The sequence below is a fragment of the Gigantopelta aegis genome, unplaced genomic scaffold (genome assembly GCF_016097555.1).
Source record: "Gigantopelta aegis isolate Gae_Host unplaced genomic scaffold, Gae_host_genome ctg1824_pilon_pilon, whole genome shotgun sequence".
NCBI lineage: Eukaryota > Metazoa > Mollusca > Gastropoda > Neomphalida > Peltospiridae > Gigantopelta > Gigantopelta aegis.
Genome location: NW_024532793.1, coordinates 5,240 through 23,054, shown reverse-complemented (window position 1 = coordinate 23,054; position 17,815 = coordinate 5,240). Strand labels below are relative to the sequence as shown.

Sequence of the window (17,815 nt, the reverse complement as noted above, 5' to 3'; positions counted from 1 at the left end):
TTTATAATGACAAAATATTGATAATAATAATTATATAGTTAATAGTTAACAATAACAAAAACTATACAATGTATTATTGTTAAGTAAAATAGAACGTCATTGATAAAAAAATATTAACAGTTAATAAAATCATCTCCTTCCACAACATCCACCCTGGCCTCCTCTGTTTGACTGTCTTTCTTCTTTTAAATTAAATGTTCCTTCTTTTTGCTTGCGTCTTTCGTGTGCTTTCTTCACTGCAATATGTAATACCTCTTTGACATTTTTACCTGTTTTGGCTGAAGCAAATAACGCAACAGACTTTCCCAGACATCGACTGAGATCGTCAAGTACACTTTTTTCGATATCCAAAGGAAGGTCATTTTTGTTACCCACGATTATCCAAGATGTCGCTGAAATGTCAGCATATGTTGCATATTCAGTGACAAAGCAATCTTGTAGTGCTTCTAAAGTGTGTTGGTCATTCACACTGTATACTAAAATAACAGCATCAGCATTGCGGTAAAAATTGGGTGCGATGCTATGAGAGGAGTATGAAGTGTCTTTCCCAGGACTGTCGTGGAAATGAGCCTGTATGTAAAGAAAGTATACATTATACTGTTCTATAGTATCAATATGCTGCAGTAGCCTCGTTCCCAGACTCCCATGTTAAGGGAGTTTGAGAACGAATCTGTATGGTACTGTACTTTTATAGTTATTCCATTTATTTCCACTTCTTTTGCTTTGACGTCAGGGTCGAATTGAGAACTGCGTGGTGCGCTGTTCTTTCGCGCAAAACTGTCGTCATCATCGCTGATGAATCTTGTAATAAGACTGGTTTTACCTACTCCTGAATCGCCCAATAGAATGATCTTCACTTCTTCCATAGTTGGCTGCAGACAACAAAACATGCATGTGATTAGCTGATGAAGGGAGTGGCTTATAAATAATTAATTGGAGGCGTGGTCGTGTTGTCATTGTGGTGGTGAGTCCTTTGTATTATACACAGTGATCTATAAAATCTACTTTGTAAGATCCCAGTTTACCAGTGAGTGAACATTGTGTTAGTCTTCTACTAGTATCAATTGATTAGTGTTGAAATCAGTGATCATAAGTGTATCAAGTGATAGTTTGACTGTGTAAGAAATGTGTCAGTATAACATTACTAATAGCAAAATAGTGGTCTCCTCCCAGAGGGGATCATGCCCCCACAAGTACACCCAACTTCTCTTGGGTAATTTGTCTATTGTCTTTATTTTAATCAGTCCAATGGCTGAAGAGAGCGGGATTATTTCCGATGGGAAGGTCTCGTTTGGACAAGAGGATCAATCACATCATTGCGTCTCTTCGAGTCCTGAAAATTATGATGATGTTTTAGATTATGATGAAACTGTTGAAGGAGATTCTGAAGATGACCACACCCACAAGTCCAGGAAAGCCCAAAGAGTAGGGAGAGAAGATGGGGAAGTGTTATCTGGCGAAGAAGAAGAGAAATCAGAGAGAATACCCCCCCATCTCGGAACCCTTCAAAGCGGAAAAGTTCGACTAGTGGAAGAACACTTAGAGAATCTCTTCGTAGTAAAAGTGAAAAGACTTCATCGTCCAGTAATCAAGTTAGTAAAATTAATTATGTGGGTGTGGTTAATGCTACCTTTTTAGAGGGACAAAGGTCAGAATATTTGTCGTCATTTCTTACAAGGTATGAGTCTTGGACTATCACTAATATGAATTTCAGACTGTTAGTATGTGTCTCAGACTATGAGGATGTATTGGTATGGGTCTCAGACTATGAGGATAGTATTGGTATGGGTCTCAGACTTTTATTCTACTCTAGGTCGGTGTTCATGGGGTGATGAGTGTCGGTTTGTTCACGAGACTCCATCAAATACAGAAGACAGTTCCCCACACAAAAGACGCTCTCGTTCCCCTATTGAATATTCCTTACGTTCCTTTAGATCTCCCCATAGCTATAGAGGCTTACCGCCTCCTTTAGACCACACCCCACCCTCGGTTACCTCACCCACATTCACTGATGGATTTCGGTGCATTTTCACACGGTGAGTTTGTGAACTATAATGTCACATGATGTCATGTGATATCATATTAGGTCGACACTCTCGGTCATCATTGGACATGATTCATCCTCACTATCACCATCCACCCCCTCCTCCTCCATATTACAGGAACATCCCTTGGGTAAGTTAAATGGACAAATAGAATAGAAGAATAGATGGATAGATAAAGGGGTAAATGGACTAATGGCAGAAGAGGATGATTAAGATGAGAATAGAAATAATCATTTTTTTGTTTTAGCCATTATCTCATCGTTCTCTTCCTTCTGGCGGCAGTCATCCTGATATGATAGGAGGAGTTGAGAAGATAGAGGAGAGTCAAGGTTGGCATCGATTGAGGACTATCCCATCAGGATGGGACAGTGACGAGGAGGAAATGAAGAAAGCTACACCCCCTAAGGAGTCCAATGATCTCCGAAGTAAATTGAAGGTAGATGACGATAGCTGTGTGCTTTGAAATCATTCTTTTAAATAGAAAAAACATCAATCTTCAAATACAAGCTCTGATAGGTACACATATGCATTATGTAATCACATATGTTCTATAAATAGAACTGTTCTATTTTTAGTATAATTTTTGATACAATAGGCTATTATCTGTTTCTATAGTGATAGCAGTAAAGATTCTATAAAAAAGAAAAAGAAACATAAGAAGAAAAGAAAACAACAGAAACGTGAAAATGATCGGACAAGAGGAGAAGAGTGGGTAGATCCGTGGGATCGTCAATGTCTAGGAAAAACCACAAAGAAAGGATCAAGTGACTCTGATAGCTCGAACGATGACAAGAGAAAAAACAAAATCTCACTCAAAACGAAAAGAGAAAGAACTTATGTCACCACAGAAACCAAGCCCTAAGGTAAAGAAACCATGCCCATTAAATAACAACTCTAGAAAGTGGCAAGCATGATTCTCATATTTTTTCTGTTATAGTCAAGTTCAGCACATCAAAATCCATCATTGCTGCATCGCGAAAAAATTTTAAAAGAATTAGAAAATGTCAATCAAAAAATTAGAACGTAAAAGGTCATCACATCATTAACTATTCTTACAGTATCAGCTCATTTTATATCATCTGTCAAATCTACTATTCTTATTTTTCAGTAAAGAGTTTAAAAAATTTTGAATATAATATATTAACGTAAAAAATATTAACAATAATAGTTACTACTTTTGGTACTCCACATACCAGCAGAGCTATGATAATAATGAAATAATCCAGGTGGCCTACATCGAAAGACTTCATAACCTTTGGATAAAGTCCTTCAAGAAGAAAATGGATAAATAATTATATAGACATAATGGGACAGGTAGATTAATAAGAAGATGGGCAGTAAAGAGATGAACCAATTAGATAATCATACCTATCTAATAAATTGTAATCTTCTTGTCCCCATTTGGTAGTAAATTTTTTGGTATCAAAACCACCTATTGTCGACCAATCACTTTTGAACATACCAAAAAGTCCAAATGTCCATATACGCCATTGACCTACAAGATATCAGCTGCTATCAATCATGTAAGTATTGAGGACAGACCCCAAAATTCCTAAGTAAAAAAATGTACCATTGACATTGTTCTCTGTATAGCCACCATTTAGTTTGAAGAACATTGGAGCATATGCCATTTTTTCCTTGAATAGAATGCTAACAAGTAGATAATTGTAATAATAGTTCTTACAATCTCTACTTACTTTTCTCACTGATTCAATGAAGGTTGGCGGAATTGTCAGGTGCATATCTATTGTCATGACGATGCTATTAGGATCCTATACATGTCATATATAAACTAGTATTGTAATAAGTAATACTAACTTTGACATAATTAACACCAGCTTGTAGTCCACCAGCCCTTGAAAACTTACCTTCCAAAGTAATTAGCTTCCATCTTATACGTAATTTTATTGTAATAATTATATTGGTAGCAATATCTTTACCTTGGTAAAGAAGACATTTTTAGTTCATCCTCTACATTAATGTCAGTACTATTGTAATCTACTATTATTAGCTCAAACAGTTTGTCATTTGTTAAGTGATAAATCTAATGAGATAACAATCTTAGAGCAGCCCTGACTAGTTTTGGAGGGACTTACTTTCTCCATGTTGTGAATTAAGTGTCTTACCCATCTGCCAAGACCTTTAACTAGAAGAAAGTGAAAAAGTAAGACTTTTGTTTTCTTTGTGACTGTCTGTTTGTTTCTCTCTCTCTCTCTCTCATTTCAGTCTTACGAGATACAACAAAATGGACATCTACATCACGTTTCCATTGGAAGTTAGAGATGTGACATAGTCTCCTACTGTTTTGTGGTAAGTAAACATATTCTGATGTAGGAATTATTTCCTCTGAAAGTACAGTATGAACATATATATTAAAATATGATAAACTTACCTTGCCCAACTAGTTTTACATCCTGCACAGTCATATGATAGTCACATGACAAAACAAATTATAAATGTCAGTCACATGATATAATACATACCATTTCTAAGAGAAAACGGGATCCAAGCTTTAAATTCTTTGACTCCTCCAAGTAATGGAGTCCTAATACTTTACCTCTGAATAAGAGAATACGTTACAAAATATTATGTAAATAATAATTAATTACTTGTACTTGTTTTGTTTGGAAAAAGTCTTTTTGTAGAGATTAGTAACCAAATCTGCAGTCTGTTCATATATAACAAAAGAGACATGTTAACATTATGTTACCATAGTAACATACTGATTTGGGAATGTTTCTATTTTGTGGTGTTGGTTTGTTTTTTTCATACATATATTTGAAGTCATCAGGAGGATATATAGCTGACTCTATTTTAAATATCTGTTAAAATGAGCAGCTGTTATATAACGAGTCACCAATTATAATTGTTCAAGTGACCTTATTAACACCAGTGTTAGGTTTTATTGTCATTACTTTAACATAAGAAGGTTTATAATCACACTCGGGAAGAATTTTTAAATCTGTTACTATAAAAATTATACAAAATTAAATTAAAAGTTATTAATTTAGGAGTCATACCATTGTTTACTTTATAAGGAACAGGTTGTTTGTAACCAATAGATTTTAGTTTGTTGCTAGGAAGTTCCGAAGATTTTAAATATTGAATAAGAGAAGATGTAGTTGTTGAGTTGATGTAGTTAGAACCATTTACTATGTAAAGAAATGGATAGATAGATAGATGGATATATGAATAGAAAAAATGGACGAATAAGTGGATAAATGGACAGATGAATTAACTAACATTTTACAGCCATTTTTAAAGATGATTTAGGGATTTTTTTGAATTGTTTGAAAAATGGTAGCTTCCACTGGTAGAAGGAAAGAGAGTATGAACTAAGTTCATAATAATTCTAAACTTACCATAACAGTTATATCACCTGAACTATCAAAGCTTTTAACATGAAACTCGAAATAATAAAATGTATTATTTTGAAGACTAAAAAAAGAGAAACATTTCCACCTGCTATACTTTACATCATAACAGGCAGTTTTCTATACAGAAGTCTTCAAATGTTAGTTAGTGTCTGATAAATCAATAGATCGTATAAGTAGTCATTTTACTATTCACCAATAATAGTATAGTCTAAATCAATTACAACATTAATTTTCCTGTCAGTTTTACAATTACAATGAAATCTTAACATGCTTTTGTGATGACTAACTTTACTGTTACTGGTTTTGAATTTGTAATATAAGTAGTGAATCCTTCCATCTATAGCAACATGATAATAATATCTCCATAGCAACATATCATTTATATTACTTACTACAGTATATGTTATTGCTAAAAGCTCTCTTAAATTTGCAGGATCAGAATCATTACTGAGCCAAAATTCTCCACTAACAGCTGCTTTGTTTACTTTCTGAACAATCATGAATTCATAGTTACCTAAGAGTATAGGTATGGAGCAGTATGGGAATGAATGATAAGAGTATTGGTATGGAATAGTATGGGAATGAAATGATAAGAGTATAGGTATGGTAGTACCTGTTAAAGGTGGTAATATATAGCCATAAAGTTTGACTCCAATGTGAAATGTTTTCTCATAGACTACTTGTAATGTTTCACTAAACTGTCTTACCTAGTTATTAAGTAATAAATTAATCAATATTAATTAACTATTTACTGTTAGTTATTAAGTAATTAATTACTATTAATATATTTACTGTTGGATTGTTAGGCCAATCTCTTTGTAATCTCATATCATCAACAAGATATCCTACGTATGGTCCACATGTCCATATGTCATAGTTCACTTTACCTATAGTCTGTGTGTATAATGGATGAATAAAGGAATAAATGGACAACTAATTTATAGTAAATGGATGAATAAAGGAATGAATGGGCAACTAATTTATCATAAATGGATGAATAAAGGAATGAATGGACAACTAATTTATAGTAAATGGATGAATAAAGGAATGAATGGACAACTAATTTATAGTAAATGGATGAATAAAGGAATAAATGGACAACTAATTTATAGTAAATGGATGAATAAAGGAATGAATGGACAACTAATTTATAGTAAATGGATGAATAAAGGAATAAATGGACAACTAATTTATAGTAAATGGATGAATAAAGAAATGAATGGACAACTAATTTATAGTAAATGGATGTATAAAGAAATGAATGGACAACTAATTTATAGTAAATGGATGAATAAAGGAATAAATGGACAACTAATTTATAGTAAATGGATGAATAAAGGAATGAATGGACAACTAATTTATAGTAAATGGATGAATAAAGAAATGAATGGACAACTAATTTATAGTAAATGGATGAATAAAGAAATAAATGGACAACTAATTTATAATAAATGGATGAATAAAGGAATAAATGGACAACTAATTTATAGTAAATGGATGAATAAAGGAATGAATGGACAACTAATTTATAGTAAATGGATGAATAAAGAAATGAATGGACAACTAATTTATAGTAAATGGATGTATAAAGGAATAAATGGACAACTAATTTATAGTAAATGGATGAATAAAGAAATGAATGGACAACTAATTTATAGTAAATGGATGTATAAAGGAATAAATGGACAACTAATTTATAATAAATGGATGAATAAAGGAATGAATGGACAACTAATTTATAATAAATGGATGAATAAAGGAATAAATGGACAACTAATTTATAGTAAATGGATGTATAAAGGAATGAATGGACAACTAATTTATAGTAAATGGATGAATAAAGACATTTATATTGCGGTTTAAATTAATGATTTAATGAATTAATTAATAATTAACTAACTGTATCATTAGTAAATTGATAGTTTTGTATAATATAGTGCCATGTACTAGCTCCATTATTATGATATTGTACAACTAAAAGAAAGAAGACAGTATTACACAAATAAAATTAAATTACTTGGCTTATAAATGTTTGTGTATTTTCAAAATTCATAGATGTAAATAACACATGCAATAAAAAATGAATATAGTCACAGCCCCAGTCATCCAGTCTCCTTTTCATATACAAGTCTGAACCTGAGACTCATCTTGCAGAGTCAGACTCTTTCTTCGAAGAGGAAGACTCTCACTCTGCAGAAGTAGTCTTACGTTACCCTCCCAGACATGCAAGTATCATATTATTAATCTTTATGATTAATACAGATGGTTTCGTTGGTCAATTTCCATGATCTAAAGTAGTATTATGTCTCTCAGAAATAGTCAGAAAGCAGACTACACGTGCTAGACATTTAACCTTTCTATGATACTTAAAACTATAATCTTATATAATACGTGTGTGAGTTCATTGTACTTACAAATGAAGATCACTAATATGATAAAAATGAGGGATATTAGAGCCCTGCCAATTGTTTGGTTAGTTGACATCTTTCAACTAGTCTACCAAAAGTCAGAGGGTTATCGGCAATCACGTACTGGTACAAGATAGGTGATGCTCAAATTTTCTCGCTATACGGTACATAATTATGATCATGTAATTTATTTTAGAGGAGAGAAATTTAAAAATGTCTACTCTTTATAAAACAACAACTTTATTTATTTTAAAAAATTAGTTAACAATAATAGTTACTAATTTTGGTACTCCACATACCAACATAACTATGATAATAATGAAATAATCCAGGTGGCCTACATCGAAAGACTTCATAACCTTTGGATAGAGTCCTTCAAGAAGAAAATGGATAAATAATTATATGAACATGATGGGACAGGTAGATTAATAAGAAGATGGGCAGTAAAGAGATGAAACAATTAGATAATCGTACCTATCTAATAAATTGTTATCTTCTTCTCCCCATTTGGTAGTAAATTGTTTGGTATCAAAACCACCTATTGTTGACCAATCACTTTTGAACATACCAAAAAGTCCAAATGTCCATTTTTCCCACCAACCTGGTAATGATAAGGAAAATGGTTATTAATAAAATAATATAATATTTATTGAGGTAATTTCTATGGTTCAAATTGTTTGCTATTAAAAAATATATACCATTGACATTGTTCTCTGTATAACCACCATTCAACCTGAAGAACATTGGAGCATATGCCATTTTTCCTTGAATAGAATGCTAACAAGTTGATAATTGTAATAATAGTTCTTATAATCTCTACTTACTTTTCTCACTGATTCAATGAAAGTTGGCGGAATTGTAAGGTGCATATCTATTGTCATGACGATGCTATTAGGATCCTATACATGTCATATATAAACTAGTATTGTAATAAGTAATACTAACTTTGACATAATTAACACCAGCTTGTAGTCCACCAGCCCTTGAGAAATTACCCTCCAAAGTAATTAGCTTCCATCTTGTACGTAATTTTATTGTAATAATTATATTGGTAGCAATATCTTTACCTTGGTAAAGAAGATTTTTTTAGTTCATCCAGTACATCAATGTCAGTGCTATTGTAGTCTACTATTACTAGCTCAAACAGTTTGTCATTTGTTAAGTGATAAATCTAATGAGATAACAATCTTAGAACAGCCCTGACTAGTTTTGGAGGGACTCACTTTCTCCATGTTGTGAATTAAGTGTCTTACCCATCTGCCAAGACCTTTAACTAGAAGAAAGTGAAAAAGTAAGACTTTTGTTTTCTTTGTGACTGTCTGTTTGATTCTCTCTCTCTCTCTCTCTCTCTCATTTCAGTCTTACAAGATACAACAAAATGGACATCTACATCACGTTTCCATTGGAAGTTAGAGATGTGACATAGTCTCCTACTGTTTTGTGGTAAGTAAACATATTCTGATGTAGGAATTATTTCCTCTGAAAGTACAGTATGAAAAATATATTTAAATGTAATAAACCTACCTTGTCCAATTAGTTTTACATCCTGCACAGTCATATGATAGTCACATGACAAAACAAATCATAAATGTCAGTCACATGATATAATACATACCATTTCTAAGAGAAAACGGGATCCAAGCTTTAAATTCTTTGACTCTTCCAAGTAATGGAGTCCTAATACTTTACCTCTGAATAAGAGAATACGTTACAAAATATTATGTAAATAATAATTAATTACTTGTACTTGTTTTGTTTGGAAAAAGTCTCTTTGTAGAGATTAGTAACCAAATCTGCAGTCTGTTCATATATAACAAAAGAGACATGTTAACATTATGTTACCATAGTAACATACTGATTTGGGGATGTTTCTATTTTGTGGTGTTGGTTTGTTTTCATACATATATTTGAAGTCATCAGGAGGATATATAGCTGACTCTATTTTAAATATCTGTTAAAATGAGCGATTTCAACAACAATTTAGTTGCTTATTGTCAACCTTAAAAACACCCTTGTTAGGTTTTATTGTCATTACTTTAACATATGAAGGTTTATAATCACACTTGGGAAGAATTTTTAAATCTTTTACTATAAAAATTATACAAAAATTAAATTAAAAGTTATTAATTTAGGAGTCATACCATTGTTTACTTTATAAGGAACAGGTTGTTTGTAACCAATAGATTTTAGTTTGTTGCTAGGAAGTTCGGAAGATTTTAAATATTGAATAAGATAAGATGTAGTTGTTGAGTTGATGTAGTTAGAACCATTTACTATGTGAGTGAATGATAGATAGATGGATATATGAATAGAAAAATGGATGAATAAGTGGATAAATGGACAGATGAATTAACTAACATTTTACAGCCATTTTTAAACATGATTTAGGGATTCTTTCATATTGTTTGAAAAGTGGTAGCTTCCACTGGCAGAAGGAATGAGAGTATGAACTAAGTTCATAATAATTCTAAACTTACCATAACAGTTATATCACCTGAACAATTAAAGCTTTTAACATGAAACTCGAAATAATAAAATGTATCATTTTGAAGACTAAAGAAAGAGATTTACATCAATTTTTTAAATAATTTGTTTCAATCTTGCATGCTACTACACATCATATATACAATAGTAAGATATACAGTAATATACAGTAATATACAGTAATATACAGTAATATACAATAATATACAATAATATACAGTAATATACAATAATATACAATAATATACAGTAATATACAATAATATACAGTAATATACAATAATATATAGTAATATACAATAATATACAGTAATATACAGTAATATACAGTAATATACAGTAATATACAATAATATACAGTAATATACAATAATATACAGTAATATACAATAATATATAGTAATATACAATAATATACAGTAATATACAATAATATACAATAATATACAGTAATATACAGTAATATACAATAATATACAATAATATATAGTAATATACAATAATATACAGTAATATACAATATTATACAGTAATATACAATATTATACAGTAATATACAATATTATACAGTAATATACAGTAATATACAGTAATATACAGTAATATACAATAATATACAGTAATATACAGTAATATACAGTAATATACAGTAATATACAGTAATATACAATAATATACAATAATATACAGTAATATACAATAATATACAATAATATACAGTAATATACAATAATATACAGTAATATACAATAATATATAGTAATATACAATAATATACAGTAATATACAGTAATATACAATAATATACAGTAATATACAATAATATACAGTAATATATAGTAATATACAATAATATACAGTAATATACAGTAATATACAGTAATATACAATAATATACAGTAATATACAGTAATATGCAATAATATACAGTAAGATTGTTTTTAAAAGTTATAAAACATGATAATTGTAAATTAAATTAAAGAGAATGTATAAAATAGTTACTATTATCTGATCATAGCATACAAAGAAAGCGTGATTGATTATGAATTAGAGGGCTCAGTACATTTCATGTAATTCTAAACCTACTAGCTATATCTACTACTGTATCAACAATGAGATAAGATATGAGAATTTTCAAAACATGTCCTTGTAAATATGATGTATTTAAGACTAACTTTACAGCTGCTGGTTTTGAAATTGTAACATAAGTAGTGAATCCTTCCATCTATAGCAACATGATAATAATATCTCCATAGCAACACATATCATTTATATTACTTACTACAGTATATGTTATTGCTAAAAGTTCTCTTAAATTTGTTGGATCAGAATCATTACTGAGCCAAAATTCTCCACTAACAGCTGCTTTGTTTACTTTCTGAACAATCATGAATTCATAGTTACCTAAGAGTATAGGTATGGAGCAGTATGGGAATGAAATGATAAGAGTATAGGTATGGAATAGTATGGGAATGAAATGATAAGAGTATAGGTATGGAATAGTATGGGAATGAAATGATGAGAGTATAGACATAGATTAACATGGGAATAAAGGAGAAAAGTATGGAATATATAATGATAGTACCTGTTAAAGGTGGTAATATATAGCCATAAAGTTTGACTCCAATGTGAAATGTTTTCTCATAGACTACTTGTAATGTTTCACTAAACTGTCTTGTCTAGTTATTAAGTAATAAATTAATCAATATTAATTAACTATTTACTGTTAGTTATTAAGTAATTAATTACTATTAATATATTTACTGTTGGATTGTTAGGCCAATCTCTTTGTAATCTCATATCATCAACAAGATATCCTACGTATGGTCCACATGTCCATATGTCATAGTTCACTTTACCTATAGTCTGTGTGTATAATGGATGAATAAAAGAATGAATGGACAACTAATTTATAATAAATGGATGAATAAAGGAAAAAAATGGACAACTAATTTATAGTAAATGGATATATAAAGGAATAAATGGACAACTAATTTATAATAAATGGATGAATAAAGGAATAAATGGACAACTAATTTATAGTAAATGGATATATAAAGGAATAAATGGACAACTAATTTATAGTAAATGGGACATATAAAGGAATAAATGGACAACTAATTTATAGTAAATGGATGAATAAAGGAATAAATGGACAAACTAATTTATAGTAAATGGATGAATAAAGGAATAAATGGACAACTAATTTATCATAAATGGATGAATAGATACTGTAGTTAAGGTGATAAATTGATCAATAACTCACAGAATTATTATGAAAATGATAATCTTGTAAAATTTGTTGCCATAGTCTTTGTTCATGATTTGGATAATGAAATTCAACGTCTGAATAGGAAAATTACTAATAAACAAACTAATAAACAAAACTAATAAACAAACTAGTAACAAAAACTAATAAAACATTTTTAGTTTGATGCATATACCAACTTAAATTCCTCAACAATAATATGTGATTAATGTTCAGATTTTATTCTCTTTTCCACATAGAGGTTGAGACCAGTCTTGTCCCCTGACATTTATACAGAGCCTACACACACAAAACTAAAAGTACTTTTGCCATGTGTATAGGTCTGGGGATAAGACTAAAGCTGAGAGAATATATCATGGCACTCTATTTAAGGATCATGCATCAGCTATGTTCTAAATTTAACCCTTAAATGCCTTCACTAACCAATATACATGTGAAAACATTGATATATGAGTCATTCTGTATTCATATGCATTTAAAATACACCTGCACTTACAAATAACAAGTCCTACTATGATGAAAACACAGGTGGACGCTACTGTCAGCACTCTAGTGATTGCCTTATTAGTGAACATTTTCTACACACGTAGCTCCATGCCATTAACAAAATTTTAATTTATTAGTTTAATTTTTTTACAAAATCATGCAAAATTTGAGCGGACAATTATAATAATAAATTGTACAGTTATTAATTCTTTAAATATCAAACAGACATTGATTTCTTTGGATTAATTATCTCACTCAAAACTTTTACATTGTTTGTAGGTCTAGAACATTGATAATTTTCACACACATACACTGTAGCTTTCTCCTCCATGAGTACATTCATTTGCTGCAGCACTGAGAGATTATCTACCAATAAGGGACATGGGTTCTGAGGATCATGTAGCAAAAGTGTTTTATGGGAATATAAAAAGAGTGGACACATTGAAGCAGCTGCTGAGTGTCTTCTGAAGATAAAGATCCCACAATGATGATCTATTAATTTTGGAGAAAATTGAAAATTGGTACATATAAATTTTATTTGAATCAACAAAATTTAATAGTCTTTCTTACTTGTTTTCCTTTTTGAAGATAGGAAATATAGGAACTGACCATTCCACCAAGAGCAGCAGGATGCTCTGTCATATGATTATTAAAAGTTTTGAAGATATCTTCAGCTCGTGAACGAAGTTCTGGTTTATTAAGTAACGAAGATAACCTTAATAAATTTAGAACTGAGACAGAATTTGGACTGGGTTCAGAACCATCTTGATCTAAAAATAAAAGAGGTAGAGAGACAGACAATTTATAAAGAGCTCTCAAACCTTCTTTTATTTTTATCAAGATGCTTGTGTCTTTTCCACTGGTACTGAAGTATCCACCTCCTTTTGTGTCCCAAAAACAATGCATCTTGTTGTACTTGGAGTTTATAAGCCCATTCCAACCAACAGGGAGACAAAACTAGCCTCATAGAGGTCAAGAAGACCACAAATAAGAAAGGAATAATCATCAGCAAACCCTTCAATGTTACTCACACTAAGATCACTACAGAATTATAATGTAAGATAAATTATATAATATCTTTTTATTTACCCTTTAGTATCTCTGTAGGCATTCCTTAACAGCATACCAGTCTCTTTGTTATAGAGGTTCTCTTTAATAAATGTAGCAGCTTTCTCTGCTAGTTTTAAGATACTCAGATCCTCTGAGTACTTGAGCTGCACGAGAGAGTCCAGAAATCATTAAACCTATTAATAAAGGTGAGATGAAACATTACACAACCTCATCAAAAAATAGAAAACAATCACAAAAACTATCTCAAATAAATATCTAAACAAAAAAATGCATTACTTTATAAAAGTCTGAGTGGCTAAGAAAAAATATCACAAACATTATTTGATAGCTCCAGTTATAATGTATTATGGTACTAATATATCTACATGTAAATACATGTATCTACATGTAAATACATGCATTTACATGTAAATACATGTATTTACATGTAGATACATTGGGACCGCAATACATTCTAAACTGGAGCTATTAAATATTTTTTGTGATATCTTTCTTAGCCACTCAGACTTTTATAAAGTAATGCATTTTTGTTTAGCCATAGAATAGATATTCAAATTAGTGTTATCTATCTAATCAAACACTTCTTTTTTGTGATATGGCAAATATTTCTACACTCTTAATAGGAAGGCATTTCTTCTTCCATTATATCTTTCACTAGATTAATACCTAAATTCAATAAAAGGATTTCGGATTTTATAATTATATGATTGATCACTGAGATGTCATATCAAAATGAACATAAAGAGCTAAAGCTTTCTTTACCATTCCATGCTGTGAGTATCTTGTCATCACGATGTGGCTTGGGACGTTTTTGTCTGTGATTGTAAAGTATTTCTTTAGCTTTAGCCAGCTGAGTTTTTACTACTTCTTCTTTCAAAGAAAACTGAGTAGCTAATTTATCAACTGATTCTCTTATTATTAAAACATTCTGGTTCTTTAGTTCGCCATGAGGATCCTAGATAAAGGAGTTAATGATTAATTGGTCATGTGACTTGTTGTTGACCTGTTCTCCTTGTACATTTCCACCTTCTTTTATCCCATAATGACATGCAACTAAATCAGCTAATGTTTTTCCATCTGTTCCTCCTGGTAAGGGGTCAGGTAGGAGAGATTTAATCTCCTCCAATGTCCAAACACAAAAGCACCCTCTCTTTTATGTGTATCATTAAAATCAGGATAAGAATCTGCATCTTCAGCAGAATAAAACCCACCATCCTATAACAAAGTATGTTTAACAAATCATTACAAATTCTTTTATTAATTGATTTGTTAACATACTTTATCACTAAGATCTCGAGAAACATACACGAGAATATCACGAGCAGTATCAGCCAAATCCTCATCTTTAGTAATCTAAGAGCATACCAAATGTACAGCTATAGAACTCTCTTATAACTTAAATACCTGATAAGCATCAAGATAGACACAGACTAATTGTCCTTGATCATAAAGCATCTTCTCAAAATGAGGAACATGCCAAGACTGATCAGTGGAGTATCGATGAAAAACCCTATATACATACGTATAAAGATCTTATAATTTATTTTAGACTATATATCTCACTTGTCCAATGTGATCATGAATACCACCCTTGGACATTGCTTTTAATGTAAATAAGATTGACTTTAAAGCATCTTGTCCCATTTCAGAACTTGGATAACGAGCATATACCCTTAGCAGAAAATCGAGCATAAACTAAATACAAAAAGAATATGTTTTTAAAGTTTATACAAATTGCTGATACTAACCTGGCTGAGGGAATTTGGGTCTTCGACCAAATCCACCATATTCCTTATCAAAGCTCTTTGCCAGAGTCTCCGCACCTCGTTGAATGCATCCTGACCCAGGTAGTTGAGGATCAGCTGGACAAATAGTAACAGAGTCTTTGTAATGCAGTAATCAAATGCGCCATTTTATCTTTAATTTGGTCATGATCTTTTGTCCACTTTTAATGGGAAAAAATAATTTCACTAAAACAATAAAATTATACTGACTTGCTTGTGTATGGCATTTAAAATAGTAGCAAACCTGGGCGACCTAGCCCATCCTCAGGAGGGAAATAGGTTCCTCCGATAAAAGGTTTTAAGTCTGGAGTTAAAAAAGACACTCATTGGCCAACCACCACCACCTTGAGTAGCCTAATGGAGATCAAGACATTACTAAAAAAGAAATAATTTAGTTGTGACAAAGTAATTGATATTGCACTCATGATAGAGTGATGGTCGTCCTCAGATTTCCTCTGTATTTAAATCAAGTCAACTAACTTGTATAAATGTCATGTAGACACGATCTACATCTGGTCTCTCTTCTCTGTCAACCTTGATACTGACAAAATGATCATTTAAGATCTTAGCAATACTGGTGCTCTCAAAGGATTCTCTTTCCATAACATGGCACCAGTGACAAGTGGAATAACCAACAGAAAGAAAGATCGGTTTTTATTTTCTGTTTTTAGCTTTCATAAATGCCTCTTCACCCAAGGATACCTGAGACAAATTTATTTAAGTCTAATTGTAAATAGCTTTATGATGCAAAATACCAATTAACAGGGTTTGTAGCATGTTGTAGTAAATATGGAGACTTCTCTTGTGACAATCTGTTAACTGTCTTTTTTGATTCTTGTGAAGAAAGTTCAGCAGTAGCCATTTTGTAAGTCTTGAGAAGATGAGTTTGCTTCCTTGCTAATTGAGTGAGCTGTCTGCCATTCATGGGTGTGGCATACACAATTACACGTGGGATATAATAATCAAACTATCTGCATAATAATTTTTCATCATTTATTAATAAATTCACATCTTATTGTGTTACTGATCTATCAATGTTGTTCTTTTTCTCTTTAATTTTCTACGAAACATCTTGTTTCTACTGAACAAGGAATGTAGACCAGCTGGAAAATCTTTTGTTGCCTTTTGTATCTCAATAGCAAGATCGTTATCAGTAGGACAGACATATGCTCTCACTGAAAACAAAAAAAGATAATGAACAACAACAACAACAACATCACGTACAAGTATTACATAAAAACAACAACATGTACATAGCAACAAACATGTACATAGCAACAATACATGTACATAGCAACAACAACACAACATACCATGGCCTGATTTACCAGCTCTTGCAGTTCGTCCAGCTCGATGTAAAAAATCAATTGTGTTTACAGGAAAATCAAACATAATGACAAAGGTAACATCAACAAGGTCTAGTCCACGAGAAGCTAAGTCTGTTGATATCAACACATTAATGTTTCCTGTATTATATTGATGTATTAATGATATCCTATCTTCCGGAGGGACCATCTTGTGTAATTCAGCTGCTCTCTCTGACCACCATGAATTTATATGAGATAATTTCATATATACTGATTGTACTGTTGCAACAGAGTTGCAGAATATTAAAACTTTCGGCAAAGCTCTTGAGACTGGTTCAATTAAATTGTTCAGATCATTAATTAATTGATTAATCTTTAAATCAAAGAGATCTTCACTACTTGTTGTGCAATTAATGTTAACATAGCTTACATCAGTTTTCAAAATAAGACGATGTGTTTGTTTCAGTATTAATGAACAAAGTACTACGTGGAACATGTCTACTTAGTAACATACCAACACTCTTTGGACCCTTTTAGGAAGAGTGGCTGCAGTAAAAATTAACTGTCTAAAGGGTCTGGTAAAG

At 31.2% G+C, this 17,815-nt stretch overlaps 1 protein-coding gene and 1 pseudogene across 1 annotated transcript; both read right to left on the bottom strand.

Annotated features, from left to right (window-relative positions):
* Positions 1-129: 129 nt before the first annotated feature.
* LOC121391156 (ras-related protein RABF2b-like) lies at positions 130-866 on the bottom strand. The gene is made up of 2 exons (XM_041522875.1): positions 687-866; positions 130-570 (listed from the first exon to the last, which is right to left on the bottom strand). The coding sequence occupies exons 1-2, from the start codon at positions 864-866 to the stop codon at positions 130-132; spliced, it is 621 nt and encodes a 206-aa protein (XP_041378809.1).
* Positions 867-7,540: 6,674 nt separating this feature from the next.
* Positions 7,541-16,786, bottom strand: LOC121391167 (annotated as a pseudogene).
* Between the last annotated feature and the right edge of the window lie 1,029 nt (positions 16,787-17,815).